Below are 17,592 nucleotides of genomic sequence, written 5' to 3' on the forward strand. Positions count from 1 at the left end.
TTAACCTACGTTTGTGTCCATTGCCAACACAAGGACATGCCTCATGTCTTCTGTTGCCCCGTGTTGTTGTTTGCCACAGACATCCCCATCACAGCTATCATCAGGGTACATGGTGAAGAAGAGGCTGAAAACAGGTAAAACAGAGAACTAAGGTCCTTCATGACCTTTACAAATAGAGAGAAAAAGAATTTCTCCCAAATATCTATTGCCATTGTCTATAGTTTTTAGCCATCCCATCTTTCCCTGTTTTCTTTGACAGCGCTGGCTGACTGTCCATCGTGCTGGCACAATTAATGTGGGCCACTGTTGTCCACATCTGAGAAAATGCCATCTCCAGTGCTCATAGAATTTATTTTAAAAAGTAATCATTGACTGAATTATCAGCTTCGAGATAATTCTGCCTGCCACCACTGCCACCACCACAAAGAGTGGCTGCCTGCCACTATTTTAAGTGCCTTGTCACTTCCATCTGCGCTCACCGGTTCCGCGCCTTGGTAGTTAAAGCAGCATCACGGCTCTAATCTCTCTTAAAAATACTAGTATTTCGTAAGTATGCATCACAGGGAGTCACAAGAAATAACGCCGTGGCGATTCGATTTTGACGCTTTTTCGGCTTAAAAAAATTCAAGGTCACGCCTACCTCGTGGCCAGTTCAAGACCTCAACCCCCTCCCCATCCACAGCACCCCTGCACCCCGCGATGTAAAATTCTGTTGAAAAAACAAAGAAGGGGATGGGGGGATGGGGTGGGGTGTCCCTCCGCCGCTCTCCCAGCACGGGGGAGACCTGCCGCTATCCCAGATCCCGCCGGGCCGGAGCGGTGAGGCGGGACCTGCCGGGCGGGGCCCCGCGGGGATCCCTCTCCCTGCCGGGGCGGCCTCGGTGGGCGGCCGGCGAGGGCTTCCCGCAGGCGGCGGGCGGCTCGGCTCGGCTCGGCTCGGCTCGGTCCGGGGCTGCTCGGCTCGGTCCGGCTGGGCTCGGCGGCGCCATGGGCTCGGCGCTGGGCGGCGGCACGGGCCGGGCGGCGGCGGAGCGGCGGCGGCGGCGGCGGCAGCAGCAGCCGGCCCCGGCCCCGGCCCCGGCCCCGGGGCAGCCGCCCGCCCCGTCCTTCGAGTGCGCCGTGTGCCTGGAGGTGCTGGAGCGCCCCGTGCGGACGCCCTGCGGACACGTGTAAGTGCCCGGGGCCGGCGGCCGCAGCCCCGCGGCGGAAGGGCCGGAGCCAGCGCCGGCCCGGGCGAGGGGGCTCCCCGAGGTTCCGTGCCGGCGGAGCGGCCCTGGGATGGAGGCGGGCGGGAGGTCGGGGTGTGGGGCTGGCAAGGGGAGAGGTGCGGGGTGCGGACAGCCGGGGTTCGCCCGGCCGGGGAGAGGCCTGAGGGAGAAGCCGAGGGAGAGGGGGAAAAATCCGCCTGGAGCTGACCGAAAGTAGAGTAACCGTGTTTCCTCAGTGGTTTACATATAGGTAAAGGGTAAAGCAGCAGCACTGTCCGCATGCCTCCATAGGCGGCGGGCACAGGTAAGCGGCTCCGCAGTCAGCCCGTTTAAGATTGAACTACCTGAAATAAGTCGCATCTGTTTCCCTGCTGACTGCAGAGAGAGGTTGGGACACCTGTGCCCTATTTTTTTTTTCCTGTTACATACCTAGAAGTATGTCTAGATTCATCCCAACTAACTTTGCTTAAGGTTAGGATATGCCGGAAAATCCATTCGCAGATAGCTGCTTTAGGATAAGGCTGGTTATTCTGGACCACTTAAAAAATCAACGAGTAAAACCGGCTGTTCTAGAGCGAGTGTGTTCTGGTTCAGATTCCAAGTGGGTATTTCTAATGGTTGTCTTCGCCACAAATTTAATGTGAGCCATAACTAGAGTATCGCCCCTAATCTCAGTCTCGTCCAGATGCAAGCATGGCATAAAGGTCCCAAATAGAATCAGCACAGAGCAACATATGCAGGTGTAGAATGCAAGAACAAACATGAACCATCTGCTAGTGACTCCCTTTACAAACGGCACCTGGCACAGGCATCCTAGTGATAACGGCAGTCAGAAGTATGGCTTAAGCCACTGTTTAGGAATAATTTTGGAAAAATTAAAAAAAAGAAAGAAAAACAGAATAAAAGGCTTCCTAGCAAGTTTCTGAGCCCGTTCTTAGTTTCCAGGACGACTTGTTGGCCTCAGAAACTATCGGCAACTTTGCAGAGTTCCTTCTCAACAGAAATCCAGCCAAGTAGCTGCGCCTTTTCTGATATTCGCCTGGGGAGGCTTGTTTTATTATTTATTCCAGGTCATGGAAAATGATGTGCTCCTGAGCCGAGACATACACATGTATGTATGTCTAAAAATGCAACTGTTTGCAGCACCCTCAGTATCTTCAAGAACTAATGTATTAGCTTTTGTTGGATTTGAGAAGAGTTATGCAGCCTCTAACTAGAAACTTGAGGCAATTGTTTGGAGGCTGAACGGAAGGGGAAAAAAGTAGGGCTTAGCAATGTTCAGGGTCAATATCCTGAGATGCTTAGGTTTTGTTTCATCTACCTGCACTGCTTTAAGTTTTGTTTGTTTATTTGTTTTACCTGTTTAGATATGGACTGAGCGAATAAAGCAGAGTGATAAATTGGGTTAAGGGTGGAGGGTTTTTTGTTGTTGAACCTGAAATTCTTGCAATTTGTTTTTACAGTCAACTGAACAAATCACTGACTAGTAGCAAAAGACTATTTGTGTATAGTGCATGAGCGTAGTTGCTCTTCACCAATCCTTGCATCCTTTATGTTAACTTTTTTTCTGCTACTGACAGTTTTAGGGGGAGGGTGAACAAACTGGCAAAGGGTAATCTGATTTTGTATTTTGTGACATTAAAAGGGGAAAGCTCTCAGACAGCATGTGTGAACCTTGTACAGGGTTATTTATAGAAGACTCATCTGTTCCTCAAGGAAACAAAGAAACCTTTTCAACCCTGTCTAAAGTGCAGGAATAATCTAAGCTAAAACCTGCCCGAGGGCAAACCGTGTGTAACAATTCAGAGTTTATCCTTGGACAGGGAGCATGTTGGGTCTTGGCTGTACTCTCTTTGCACTTTGTGTAATCATTTATACTTCTGTAACTGCAAAATACCACCTTCTGTCTGACTTAGGCTTTGATTGTATTTTACATGGCTCCGTGGAGCTATATAGGAAGAAGGCTTCCAAAGAAGAGATTACATCTGAAATCCTGCTATAGGTCGATCACAGGCTGTTAAGTATGTTAGAAATGCTGTTGCGGAGTGCACTGGCAAGCTTGGCAAGTTGTTTTACAGCGGCTTAAGAAGGTTTTGCCTCAGCTTCCAACTCCACGCCTCTGCTGGAGTTGCTGTCTACATAGCAGAGCTGGTGGGGGCAATGTGGATTTAGCACCTCTGGTGCAAAGGTTAGCATTTTAGCAACTGGGAAAGGAGGTGGATTTGTACTAAAACGCCAAACTGAGTAGAAGTATCTGAGAGATAAGCACATGATACCTTCTGCTGGGCTGGAGGGTTGGGAGAGGAGACAGAAGGAAAGGTGGGTAACCTTTGGTTTATGGTTGGACTCGATCTTAAAAGGTCTTCTCCAACCTAAATGATTCTATGATTCAACAGAGGGGCAGCACAGGAGAGTGTGAGTGGCAACATCCTAAATTGGCACAGCATGACCACCAGTACAAGCTGATTTGAGTGATCTGCTGATCATGACCGCAGTGATTTACGGTTTTTGGTGCCTCTCTTCTGGAAGCTACTGCATTGAATTTCCAAGCAGAATTGACAAAAAGGAAGATGTTCCTGCTCCTTAGCTGTTTCAATGCAAAGTCAGCAGTTTATTTAGGTGAAATTTTGCGTTCACGCAGCTGGGGTTGCAGACACAAGTTTGCTTCTGCTGCAGGGCTGTGGTACTTAGGAGAGGGGCACAAGTGCACATCTATCGCAGAGGTGCGAGGACTTTTGCCACCTCCTCACCCTTATGTGTCTGCTGTCTGCACACTCACCCAGGCTGAGCAGCGCACTCACTGTGGGTTGCAGTCTGGCACAACAGCTCCTCCAAAGCCAGGGGGGCAGCAGTCAGTCTGCATCCTTTCTTTTGTCCTTCCTTGCAGCCCCAGGCTGTCACTCTACCTGAGACCACCAGATCCCTATCTTGACGTGATGGGGAGCCATAATCTAATGCAAAGAAAGGCCATCTCCTGTCCCATTAGCACTGGGGCTTTGCAGTGGTGCTCAGATAGCGAAGGGCGGTAATGTCTTAAATCTCTAGGGGAAGATTCACCAAAGCTTATCTTCATATCCCTAACTGACAAAAAGCTTTCAAAAGCATCTGCAGTGACCGCTAATCCAACCTGCTTTTATTACTAAAACCAGAGAAGTGAAGTGGCTTGGACACTCGCAGAGGTAGGTATGCCTTTATCCAGTCAAAACCCTGCGATAGCTAGGTCAGCGAACCACATACCACAACAAGTTAACACTTTCCCTGTGACTGCTGCCTAAAACCTCTGAGTGTAATTCTCCAGCTCCGGACTTCATCATGTATTGGAGAAATTCCCTTGTCCTAACAACCTGGATTCTTCTCCATCACAGGAGCGGCATGGAGTATTCTTCTGTTTATGGGCTCAGGAAGACTTACAGTAAGCTATCAGTATGTATATTTGTGACATCATCCAGCAGCAACACTACAAAAATGAAATAATCTTTGCTGTGATAGCAGGTTTTGAAATCATGGACTGCAGGCTTTGCCGGGCCCACAGGGGACAGGCTCCTCTCTTTCTGCTCTGAACTGAGTCCTCACAGTCACATACATTTCCTTGCTACAAGGGTGCTCAGTTTGTCTGTTTTCAGTGCTCCCCTTAACACAAGTAGGGCTGCAGGAACAGTACCCACAATCTTCTCAGTATACCCTAAGAACAAATAGCCTGCAGTGTTACACTGAGGATGCATTTAGTGCAAGATTTTGATGCTTTTTCTATATACCCTGCCTTGTCTGAAGCGTGTTTTGGGGGAATTACCACATTTGTTTTCATTTCTTTCTACGTATAGATTCTGTCATTCCTGTATTTCTGCAAGTTTAAAGAATAATGCATGGACGTGCCCTTACTGCCGCGCTTACCTCCCTTCTGAAGGAATTCCAGCCACTGATATTACCAAGAAGATGGAGAGCACATACCGAAATTGCACAGAATGTGAAACAGAGGTTTGCAGCCTTGAACACTAACTACTAAATAATTCCAGAGATGTATCCATGCACGAGAACTAACACTATTAAGATCTGTTTTTAAGGGCATGTCTAAACAGAGAAACTCCACCAGCATGATGATGGAAGAATAAATTTTTGTGATTTATCAAGTTCTGTATCTAAAAGAGCATTAAAACACTCTGCCAGTGCCATTGCAAATATTAAGCTCAAGCCTAAACCTATGGGAGCTGAATCTTCTTGGTTCCCTGTGTTGGCTTTGGCTGGAGAAAGGACAAATCCGGTTTTTTTCATATTCTGTGACTGTTTAATTATAAAAATCCTGGCCACAATTGCATCCGTTAAAATACAGGACAAAAATACAAAATTTTGTGGGTTTTTTTTTTTTTTTAAACCACCCTGTCGTCCATCCCTGTCGTGTCGCCCCCCTGCCCCCCACCCTTGGTAAAGCTACTTAAACTTAGCCTTTTTCCTTAAATCTAAATAAAGCCTTTTGAAACATCACTTACATGGAAATGAAGTTTTAAATGCTACTGTTTGAACTGGAACATGTTAATCATGTTTCATCAAAACAAGGTGCAGAGCAAAAGGTTAACAGGACTTTGTGGTGCAGGACAGGGCATATATCAATAAGAAAAACAATTAAACAAGATTGAATTAATATACGTTTATTTGAAAATTCATATAAACCCAAGTATTTTCTCCCATGTTTGTGAATACTTACTCTGTGCCTCTTTCTGTATAATGAACACTCTTCAGTACTGCTCTCCCCCCATATTTTTATGCCTGTGTTGTTTTGTGGGAGGAGATTGTACAGCTTATATATGACTCCCTCTTATTTTTTCTCTGAATGGATTCACATCTGGCTTTTATAATTTCTCCTGTCTTGCAAACTGCAAAACAATACCCTTAAATCTTTCTTGTCTAGCTGCAGCAGTGTGAAAACACCATAAAACGTAAATCAGCAAGTAAATGTGTGAACTTCGGAAAGACTGCTATTTGCAGCGTTGTAGGGAATTACAGAGAACATAAGAAAAGCAGCAAAAATGTTTATTTGTTGTTAACACTATTGGTTCTTTACCTTTTTGCCATGTATTTTCTACCTGGGAAAGATTTGCTTAAAACTAACAATGAAATGCATGAACTGCAACACCTTGATACTAACAATAGCTAAATATCGAATTTAATTTCAGTAGTTTTTAAAATTGGGTTTTGCAGAAGGAACCCAGTTGTAACAGGTATGTTAAGAAGCGCTGAGCTACGTATAGCTTAGCTAGGCTTCTCATTACTTAGTAGAGCTCAAGTACTGCCTTCTGCTCTACTGTGGCAGAGCACAAGAAGTGACCTGCATATGGACATCTGCAGGGGTTTATAATCTTTCTTATGGCTGCAGAAAGTGTTGGCTGTATTTCTTGCATAAAGCCATCGGTGAGGCCACTAAGGTATGTTGAAAAGGAGAGTGCATTTAATGCATCATAGCGTCAAGACACCTTTGTATGTTGTTTCTGATATTTGGCAGACTACCCCTTGGCAAATGCTCCTGCAGTGTCTCAGTCACGCCAACGCATGGATTACTGTGTTAGTATAAACCTAATTTCATTTACAGTTTCCACTTGGGGAGTGGAAATCGCAATTAAGGGGCTGAGGCATGAGCGTGTTTCATTCTGCTGATGTGCAGTCAGGATGATCGTTTGTAGTGGAGCCACGGCACAGACATCTGGGACAGGGTTATTTTAAATTTCTTCACCAAGATTCACTGGAACCAGTCATCAATGTTTAAAGGTTAAAAATACAGACTAACCTGTAAGTAATATTAATCTCTCTGCACTGTTTCTGTGCAAATAATATTTTAAGATCTCAACATGGTGACTTCTTATCATTTCATATTGTTTCTCATCATAGAAAATACATCATGATTCTGCTTCACCGGTTTTGTTATTTAGAAGTTCTGAGTTAAAGGAAATATCCAGTAGCAGCAGCAATATAAAACCTAAATCTTATCCTTAATGAATATGTAAAAAGTTTTGCTGATGACTTCACTGAGGTCAGAATCCAGCCCTCAAGTTGGAAAATTTTTGTTTTTAACAGAGTTCACCTAGATTTTCACCACTAAAGACAGAGCAAGAAGTGAACTGGGAGGGTCCACCTCCCCAGACTAGAAATGTTTCCCTATTGCCTCCCTAATTTAATTCCAAAATATTAAGGGTCAATGTAAGGAACAAGTAAAATCACCACAAACTAATAATTTTTTCACTCTAATTCACTTTACTCTCATAAGATGGATGTGATTATTATAAAATGTATTAGAGCAATACTAAACCAGTAACATAATGCTTGAGAAACTGAGCCAGTAGTAGATGATGTGTATTCTTCCCCGGGTATAGCCACAATGTGGTAACAAGGCTTTGAACTAGAAATATAGTTCAATATAGTTCAATATAGAAATATATAGAAATATAGAACAAAATACTGAGTGATGTATTAGTGTGAATGTGTCATGGTATAAAACCTAACAAGCTGCTGCTTCTCATTACTTAGGTATGTCTGAGTGAAATGAGAGCTCATTTAAGAACTTGTGAAAAATATATAGAAAAATATGGACCTCTACAGGAGCTTGGAGACGCTGTAACAAGGTAGACCTTTGTGATGACGACATTGCAAAAGCACTTTTGAGTTTGTTGTCCCAACATAGTAAATTCAAACTGGTAGAAGAATTCTCAGTTTTTTTTTTTAACTTGGAACTTGTTTCTGGTTTATAGAATTGAACACGAATCCTTTACTAATATTTTAAAATCATAATACTCAAATAGTACTTACAATGGACTCTAATTTCTTTTTTGTCTATGACTATAAAATAATACATTTTACTTGCAGTTAGTATGATTTTGATAGAATTTAGCTCTATGTGACCTGTTTTGTAGAAACAACAGTATTTTGACAAGTCAGCAGCTTTTGATATTTTTTGGGGGGGAAGAATTACGTTTACTTTCAAATAAAACTCCTTGACAATGGTGGTTATTTCCAGAATGAGTAAGACTAATAATAATCTAAATTTAATTGGTTCTCATCTAATAATTTGTTCTTCAGAAATAGTTTTGAATTAAGAAGACTGACAGCTTTTCTTATTTACATACTTAAACTATATATAGAGAATATATATATTTACAGAATATAGGTGTGTCATATGTCAAAAGTTCAAATTCTTTGTCCCTTTCATTCTCTTTCAGGGCAGGACCTGTTAGAACAATTGATTAGGTGTGTAGCAATTCTAGAATGACTGCAGTCTTGAAGTTCAATGGCCTTAAGTTTTGTCCATTAATGAATAGGAACAATTTTTATGTCATTATTAAAATGATATATGTAAGTTAAAGTCCCTATACTCTGTGCTACTTGAATTCCTAATTGACATATTATTCAGGTTGCTTGCTCAGCAAACCTATCTCCTTCTCAGTTATTGTTCTTTTGATGCTCAGAGAACTTGAACATTCATCCACACACATTTGAAAACTGCCCTAATCTGCAAATAGTGTTTCCACCGTGCAACAAGACCATACTCTGTACTGAAAACTAAGTAGGAATCCTCTATGAGAAAGTGTCGAAACTTAATGAGGGCTTCTGAGAATTAGATTGGTAGTTTGGTCACGCATGCTCCAAGTGCATCACAGCAATTAAATGATGCTTTTATCAGATGTCTATAGTTGTAGTGTTCAGTGTTTTCATCCATTCTTCTCTAAGGTCGTGGTTATGTTAAGACTGTTTTTCTGGATCAATATCCTGACATGCTGGCACAGTTCTGTGCAGTCTTCGCAGCGTCCATTAGCAAGGCTGACCTTTTGGCAGCATAGCGTACATCACACCCAGCTACATGTCATACACCCATGCTGCATTTTAACTACGGCAAAAGAAGCTTCTTATGATATCTGGCCAAAGAAATCTAAGTACTGCTTTTCTTGCTTGTAGTACTAAGAATGCATCAGTTCTGTCTGCAGCCACTAACAATATACTACCTCTTATTTCCAGATATTCCTGTCCTTACTGCCAGTGCGAAGTAGATGAGGATGAACTAATGGACCATTGTCTCACTTACCACAGATTGGAAAGGAGAGCAGTGGTAATGTGCATAAGTATATGTTTTACTGAATTCACGTGTTAAACTGATTAATTCTAGCATTACTGATAGGAGAAAATAGACAAAGATAAAATAGATTAATTGTTTACTTGGTTTTGACAGTGGAGGAAAAACTTACCTACAGTGATTCCCTCTTCCCCCCTCTCACAGACAAGTATGCATGCGTACAATATTTAAAATATGAGCACTCCTATCGTTGTGAGCGCTGGTAGGAGTGCTGAAATTGGTGTAGAAAGTCTTAACAACTGATACAACACGCAGTTACTTACAGCCAAGAGAATGAGCATTGTTAGGTTCAGTGACTTGCCTGCTTTTAAATCCCGCATGTGCTATTTCTACTGACCTAACTCAGATTCATGTGCAGCATTTGCTGTGTATTCCAGTCTGGGTTTTGGGGTTATAATTTGAGAACTGCTTACAGGGCCTCATATAGGTCAGTGGGTTTTTTTAAATTTTTTTAAGTTAACTTCACATAACTGGCTTCATTCTGAAGGTCCATGGAGTCTGCAAGGTCTTACTGTGACCCTGTTTGTAGCATGGAGGTCCATAGGCTGTAGACTCAGATCTCGATGAGCGTAATTTACTTCCCTGATAGTTATTTGCCGAGGCATTTTAGACTCCATTTCTCACGTCTCACAGAAGAGGTGTTTTAGAGAGGTTACAGACTGAAGGACTTGTAGACAAATCAACCAACGTTCCCGTTTCCAGCAGCGGGTGGGATGGGGGAAACCTGCTCCATTCCCTTCTACTTTGCAGGTTAGTTTTCACCACTTTAACCATGATCGTATTAGCAAGTTATGCTGGAGCCAGACCTCCAAGTAAATTGAAGGAAGCATTCACTCCTGAGTGTATACTGTGTTCACCTTTATCTGAGCTAATGCTTTAATGTATAAGATTTTGCCAAATTTTGTATTTTTCAGATTAGTCTCTGTACTTTGGTCAGCTGAAATAATTGTCAATAATTTTTATCACACCTATCAGTCTATAAGCTCTTATTTTTTCACTCAGGGCAAATTCATAAATAGCCGTACTGTGTAGCTGTAGGGCAGAATTAAGCCTTAAAACTCAGAAAATTATTAAATCCTTTGCTCAATTCGGAATTGCATATACAAGCTGATCCTGAGAGACTCGTGAGTAATATGCATTATACAGCCTCTGTTGCACATTTCTTTGAAACCTAATGTAAAAAACAATATTCAGAACTATGTTTGCCTACCAATAACATAAAAATTATAAGCAAGGAAATGAAAATGTGCTCTTTTAAGTCATACTGGTTTCATAACTGCTTTAGCTGGTTTATAAACTGTAGACACCACATCATTAATACAAAGCAAAGAGAGGGAACATGCTGAGAGGTGCACTTTGTTGTTTGCTACTGACACACCGACCCTTCCCTTTAATTCTGAAATACCTTTAGAGTAACTGTTTCAGGATTTCAGGAGTACCTGAAAAAGTGATTCGGCATAGCTATTTCAACCTTTTTATTTCAAACTTAGAATAAACACATTGGACTTTTAGTTCTAAAAAGGCTTTTTGTTCTAAATAGGATTTTTTGGTGTGTTGTGTCATAATGTTCATTACCACAACATGTCATAAAGCTGTTTTTAGTATATTTTCACATGGTGTATTCCATGATAATCATCTTTTTGGCATATGCACAGTGTTCTCATGATATTGGTTGAAGAAATAGATGTTGCAACAACTGCAACTTTTATATTACAGAGAACCCACAGGAAGTAATTCATCTTTTCTTCTAATGAAGTGTTTTAGGCACGTCTGTTGTAAACACACAGATGAATTAATTTGTTATTGATGACCAGAGAAATCCTGTATGTTTCTTGTAGCACTTTATCATCCACACAGTGGCTTGGCTGATAAACAAATGGATTATTTTTTATTAGTTTATTATTTGAATGGTAAACAAATGGATACATGAGTTGTTTGGATGATAAATTTTGTTTTGGATATAACAAATGCTTTTATATTACTGTTCTCTTGTAGCTGGTAGGAGGGAATATATTAACCATCAGATCTATATAGGTTGGCAGTTCTTGGGATGTCTGCAGACACAAATTACACAGCAGGGATTAGCATAATTGACAGCTGATCTGGAAGTGCACTGTGCCTAGCAGTATTTGTCTTGCTCAGAGAATGCTGTTTGGCCATAGCAGATCTACTTATTTCACATTTCTGTTGTTTTAAACACTGATAATATTTCTTCTGTAAGACCTGCAAGATGAAAATTGAATACTTCCTTCCATTTATTTATAGTGTTGTCCAATTTGTTCTTTAACACCTGCGAGAGATCCAAGCTATTTCAGCAGAAATTTTATAAGGCATCTTCAACTCAGACATACACTCCATTATGAAGGCTACATAGTGAGTAATGGTATTTGCAAACTACTGGACTTGATTTCTTTATGCATATCTTCCTCCACACCTTTTACATTCAAGAAGTCCTGAAAAGAACTGAGCTGATAACTGCACCACAAAGTCATGAAGCGTGGCAGATGTGTACAGAAACAGCGCAGTCTGGTACTCAGAGGTGCCAGCTTATGAATTCTGTTGTCAGTTCTGTTGCTGCCTAATGCTGGGACAAAGGAAAGGTACTCTGTTACCTCATCTCTTAACAGGTATTATGCATCTGACTCACGTTTATAAATGACTTGGAGATCCTCAGATGAAAACCTGCGTACTTTAAATGAAAGTTGTTTCAGCAACCCATTTTTATTCTGTAAGAACCCAAGGTGACACAGCTGTACTTCTGAAAGGTGCTGCAGTTGTTTGCTGTCTGAGTGGGCTGTGAAATAGAAAAGGCAGCACAAGCATTAACATGCTGTTAGAATTTCTGAAGAATATTCATTAGTGCTTTCCTGTATTTATGTTTGATACTCATCCAGACAAAATCCCAAAGAAAGATATAAAACATTATTTTTTTCAAATGGTGCAAAAGTACTAAAGAAAATGATGTCCAAATGGAGGGCAGGGCAGTAAATCTTAATAATCTGAACCTATAATTCGTGCACATGGTGGAAACAGACTTATGTATGATAGCACTTTAATGATATCTCACACATATGTAGCTTCATAAAGTATAGCTAAGACCCGAGTGTTTATTTCTATACACAGTAATATAACATGCATCACCAAATTGGACTCTTTAATAAAGACCATTAGCATTGTTGGGTTTTGCATAATCACGGAATTAATCTGTTTCTGCATTTCACATTGTCATTTATTTCAAGTTTCATAATGATTTCTCTTGCTTTATGTTGCAGTGTTTACCACTAAGGAGTAGAAAGTTAGGCAGTAAACTTTAAACATGAATGTAAACCCACTGAAACCAGTGTTTTGTTAACTGGTAACCCAAGCAGCCAAAATTAAATCTATTAACACATTAATTACTATCTTGATAGTCAGTAAAATATCCTTTTTTTTCTTTCAGGACATAAACACCGTTGGAGAAGTTCTTGTTGAAAGAGTTCTGGATGGGTCATTCTTAGAATATGTGCATATGAGTCATCCAAACAGCGTGTAAGCACTACTGCAAAAAGTGAAAGAACATGGTCTGTAGATAAACACGGTCACTAAAATTTAGCCTTTTGCAGTTAATGGAGTGTTAGTAACCTGTGTAGATCTAAAAATGTTGTGTTTTTTTTTTCTTAAGCATTGTTTTGGTTTTAAATTCTTTTTTTTAAAATTAAATTTCACTTTCATTTGAAAAAATGTGTTATTTTTCTTTTGTAAGGATAAAAGAAAATATTGTCAATTTCTCTACCTAAAACACAGTGGACCTGAACTCAGTGCTGGTCCAGTATATAGAAACACTGCGCTTTGACAGCAGCCTTTCCTATTTGTTTGCAGCTCCATTCCAGGAGCAAGCCAGTCTTTTGTACATTGATGATGACAATGCAATGCTGGAGGTAGATGACAAACAACAGCTTCTCAGATGCTACAGGACCAAACAAATTGGAACAACCCCCCCCCAAAACAGTATCAGGCCTACTACTTACTGTCAAGGACAGTATTACTGACCCCGTAAGACTGCACATAAGTTTCCATTTAGAGTACAAGATGAGACTCAAAATTAGCAAAGTTGTTAAGTGAGAGCTGTCATGAAAAGATAGCAAGAAGTGAATATTATGTTCATAATAAAAAAATAGAAACCTGTTCAAGAGATTGACAGCATCTTTTAACTAACCTGTATACTTACTATGGAAGTTAAAAAAAAGTATGTACAGTTTTTTACATGTACAGTATAACATAGTATTTTTCAAAGATACAGTTGATCTGTAAGAAATTAAAATTCACGTTCATGCATAGAAGCATGTACAGCCATTAAAGTAGCTTTAATCACATGGTAACATGCTAACAAGGAAACTCCCAATAGCCTTTAGGTCTTTACTAGCTTTTCTTGGAATCAGAAAGTGGCTCCTTTTGGGGAAGAGAAAGATTCAATGTTTCATGTGCCTGGGAAAGTTGCTTTCCCTTCTCTTCAAGAACTGCCCTGGGGAATGGAAACTCCTCAGTCAGAAAGATGGACAGTGCTGCTCCAAAGGGTGGAATTTGAGTAACTAAAAAAAAAAAAAAAAAAAAAATTGGTCTGCCAGAGCAAAGTAGCCAAAAATATAAGGAAAAAGTTACTGGATTTATGACTTCTTGCACATCTAAAAAATGTATAGAGAACTTTTTATATGTATGAAATAAGCTACCACTGTAGGAGTGCTGTCCTTAGTTTTGTCTGTGGCTGCGAGTGTTCTTTGTCGGTGGCGATACAGATACACCTGGCAAGAGCAAAATACGTCCTTCCCCTTGCACATGGCACCTTCTGATTCCCCTGCAGTTACACAGCTTTCTCTCTTTCCCCTTCTGCTCACATCCATCTTTCCTTGACCACTCCCACAGAACAAATCCTTGCCCTTTTCATACTGGCAAGGAGATGTGCTGTTCTTGCAGCAGCAGCAGCATTGTCAAGAAAGCAACCAAAATCATAGTTGTGCAAAAAGTAGTTGTACCAAGTTGTACAACAGCTGTGCAAAGGTGGTCTAAAATGTACCTCTTCAGTGGCAGTTGCCCCCTGCAAATGGCAAAATTTTATGAGCAGTTCTACAAGTTTTCACTGTTGAGATTTCATTTCACGAATATGTTTTATCACAAGGAATAAAAAGTTGGCAGGGCTGTTGGTTTAATTTCATCTAAAAAGTCTGATTTAAAATCCTTTCCTTCAAATAAATGTGTTTCATAAACTTCAGCTGCCTGATTTCTCTTTACATGTTGTCTATGTCAATGGCAAAAACTACATAAGATTTACAAGGCTGGTGCCATGCTATATATTGCTCCGTGGCGTACTAGTTGTCAACTCCAAGGTCACAGCTTTATTAAAGGATCAAGATTTACAATAACGTTAGCAAGAGCATGAATGCCTTCACACACACACCTTCCTGTAGTTTACTTCCCTGAGGTCATCTGTGCAATTTCTCCCCCTGCCAAAAGCTACTAATCGATAAATACTGTGGTCTCCCAAACAAAGTTCAAATGGACCTATCATGTTGCTTTAGTAATAAATCTTTGCTTTTGTTTAACACCTGCCTTCAAGGGACGTAACCCTCTTTACCTGCAGTAATTAATTTAACTTCACAGCAGCCTCATTTGGTGATTAAAAACTGCTCCCCTTTTACAGATTGAGAAATTGAGGCATAAGGACATGCTTTGCTGAAGTCATCCAGGAGGACCGAAAAGGCTTGGAAGCCCATCTCTGCCAGCCTCTTGCGTGCTGAGGCTGAAGGCCATGCTGCCTCTCTCCCAAAGAGTTACGCAAGGTGGTTGCGTAGCATCTGAACCGACGCTTCTGTAATTCTTCCTTTTAATGTACTGTCCCGGCATGGATAGGGCACACCTGAAGCTGGCTATACAGCTGTGGTGTGTAGTCCTAACTGACGCAAAAACAGGCAAGAAGCATTCTGCAGGCTATTTACCACTTTAGTTGTAGTTCTGTGTCTTCTTCTGGCTGTACTTGCACTGTTGAAGAGGTTACTGCCACCAACTGCCACTCGTTACCCATTGTGCCTACTCAGATCTACCGGCCTGGCTTCCTACTTCATTTCAGGGAAGAAGATAATCAGTTGATCACTTTAAATAGTAGGGTTTTTTTGCCAGCCCATGAAGAGCTCAGCTAACCCTTAGCAGCCTCTAACAGAGTGGTGATGAGCACAGGGGAGCAGTAACGTCCTGAGCTAGCACAACCACAGTTACAAGAGGGTATCTTGCTGTAACGCCTCGAATCCCAGGCCTGTCCTCTCCTGGCAGATCCCTGCCCAGGTGGTTCTGCCTTTTCCACTGATTTTCTCCCAACCTGAAGCATGGGCAATAAATATACCAGCCCAGATAACTTAACTCTGACATTGGGCCCATCGCTTCAGATGTGTGTTCCCTTCAGCATTTCAGATCTCCTGGTGCTTAGAGGCATTCAAATTTTGCCTCCATGTGGTCTAAAAAGAAGATGTTTAGGGCAGTCATTGGTTTTTGCTCTGCTCTCTCTGCTTTTGCTTAGGAAGATACTAGCATTTTCAGCTGATCCTGAATGAGAAAACAGAGCCAGCATCCTTGACAGAATCACAGGATGGTTCGCTCTTGGTCTGCACCTGGAGAGACCTGAGCTTCAGTTTTGTTTCCTGCTGCTCCCTCTCTCCCCTCCAAACCATGAGCCCAGATGGTGGTGTGGGCATTGCCTCTTGCTGCCAATCACCGGCAGATACAAGAAGCAGCTCTGATGGACGTCTAAAGCCTAATTAGTTTTGAAATGCTGGAGGCTGAGGTTTAGATTGGATATTAGGAAAAAATTTCTTCACGGAAAGAGTGGTCAAGCATTGGAACAGGCTGCCCAGAGGGGTGGTGGAGTCACCATCCCTGGGGGTGTTCGAAAAACGGGTAGATGTGGCACTTGGGGACGTGGTTTAGTGGGCATGGTGGTGCTGGGTTGGTGGTTGGACTGATGATCTTAGAGATCCTTTCCAACCTTAATGATTCCTAGTTTTACTTTCATTAAAAAATAATCCAGCCACCAAGCCAGGAAATGTGAAATTACTGCTCTCCCCTTAATTGGTTTAGTGGTGGACTTGGTAGTGCTAGGCTAATGGTTGGAGTGGATGATCTTAAAAGGGCGTTTCCAACATAAACGATTCTGTGATTCTATAGGTGAAACACAAGTCTCGGAAATCTCCCCACCTAGTCATCTCCTCTGAACACCCAGCTATGGTACAGCCTCAAGGAGACAGGGAAAAGGAAGGTGAAGGACCCACTTCTCCTCGGCCCTTTGCCCCACAGCTTTGGTTCGGGGTGAGAGACCAGGCCCAGCCTGAATCTTAGTTTCATTATGAACTAACGTAATCTCCACAGACTAATAGAGCCTGGAAAAAAGGTAGTCTCTACCAATCCACTTGTTTTTAAACCATTGCCAAAATTTTGGGGGTGGGGGGGGGCGTCGTAAACGCTTTTCTCCCATCTCGGGCCTAGGCCGGGGGGCGGCGCCGGGGTCCCGGGGCCGGGGCCCCGGCCCCGGGACCCCGGCGCCGCCCCCCGGCGGGCACTGCGGCGCCCCCTAGCGGGCGCACACAGAGTGGCGGTAGACGGGCCCCCCCCGGGCCCTCGGCCTCTACGCGGCGGCGGCACCGCGGGACGCGGAGGTGCGCGGTGAGATCGTCCCAGAGCGGTAGGCGGAGCGGGGGGGAAAGCCTCCCGGGCAGGGCGGAGAGGAGGGAGGGTGAGGCCGCCCCACCGTGTCAGAGCAGCCCCGCCGGGCCGGGAGGCGATCGCCATGGAAACACAGGCCCCGGTCCCGCCCCTGCCCACCCCTCGGGAGAGAGCGGCGGTGGGGCCTGGGTGCCGCCGGGAGGCCGGCCGGAGCTGCGGCTGGGCTGCTGGGAGGCGGCAGCCGCCGCGGTGGCTCCCTCCCCGGGTACCGCCAGGTAGAGCGCGGGGCGGGGGCACTTCCCGGGCCGGGGAGGGAGGGGGGAGAGGCGGGGCGGGGCGTGCGGCGCGCAGGCCGGGCCCGCTCCCCCACCCGCCTCCGCCGCAGCCCGGCCTCCCACCTGGTGCCAGGTGCCCACCCGCCATCTTCTCCCGGACCCCCGGCGCCCTCCGCCTTGTCCCGCGGCCCGGGGCTGCCCGGCGGGGTCCCGCGGGAGCGGAGCTCGGCTCGGCTCGGCTCGGCTCGGCTCGGCTCAGCTCAGCTCGCCAGGGCGGGGCTTGTTTCTTGTCTCCGATCCACACGGAGAGGCCCTG

The 17,592-nt window shown here is 43.4% G+C and overlaps 1 protein-coding gene across 1 annotated transcript; it reads left to right on the forward strand.

Moving 5' to 3' along the window:
* Positions 1–987: 987 nt before the first annotated feature.
* Positions 988–12,850, forward strand: RNF125 (ring finger protein 125). Its single transcript, XM_075705060.1, has 6 exons — positions 988–1,169; positions 5,030–5,183; positions 7,722–7,816; positions 9,204–9,294; positions 11,584–11,691; positions 12,758–12,850. The coding sequence occupies exons 1-6, from the start codon at positions 988–990 to the stop codon at positions 12,848–12,850; spliced, it is 723 nt and encodes a 240-aa protein (XP_075561175.1).
* Positions 12,851–17,592: the final 4,742 nt, after the last annotated feature.

Source organism: Pelecanus crispus, chromosome 2 (assembly GCF_030463565.1).
Source record: "Pelecanus crispus isolate bPelCri1 chromosome 2, bPelCri1.pri, whole genome shotgun sequence".
NCBI lineage: Eukaryota > Metazoa > Chordata > Aves > Pelecaniformes > Pelecanidae > Pelecanus > Pelecanus crispus.

What these genes read in the sequence shown, in the direction of transcription:
- RNF125 (XM_075705060.1), top strand. Translation starts at nt 988, where the DNA reads ATGGGCTCGGCGCTGGGCGGCGGCACGGGCCGGGCGGCGGCGGAGCGG. An exon ending in CTTGGAGACGCTGTAACAAG is followed by an intron (nt 7,817 to 9,203) that starts GTAGACCTTTGT and finishes TCTTATTTCCAG; the next exon opens with ATATTCCTGTCCTTACTGCC. An exon ending in GATTGGAAAGGAGAGCAGTG is followed by an intron (nt 9,295 to 11,583) that starts GTAATGTGCATA and finishes ATTTATTTATAG; the next exon opens with TGTTGTCCAATTTGTTCTTT.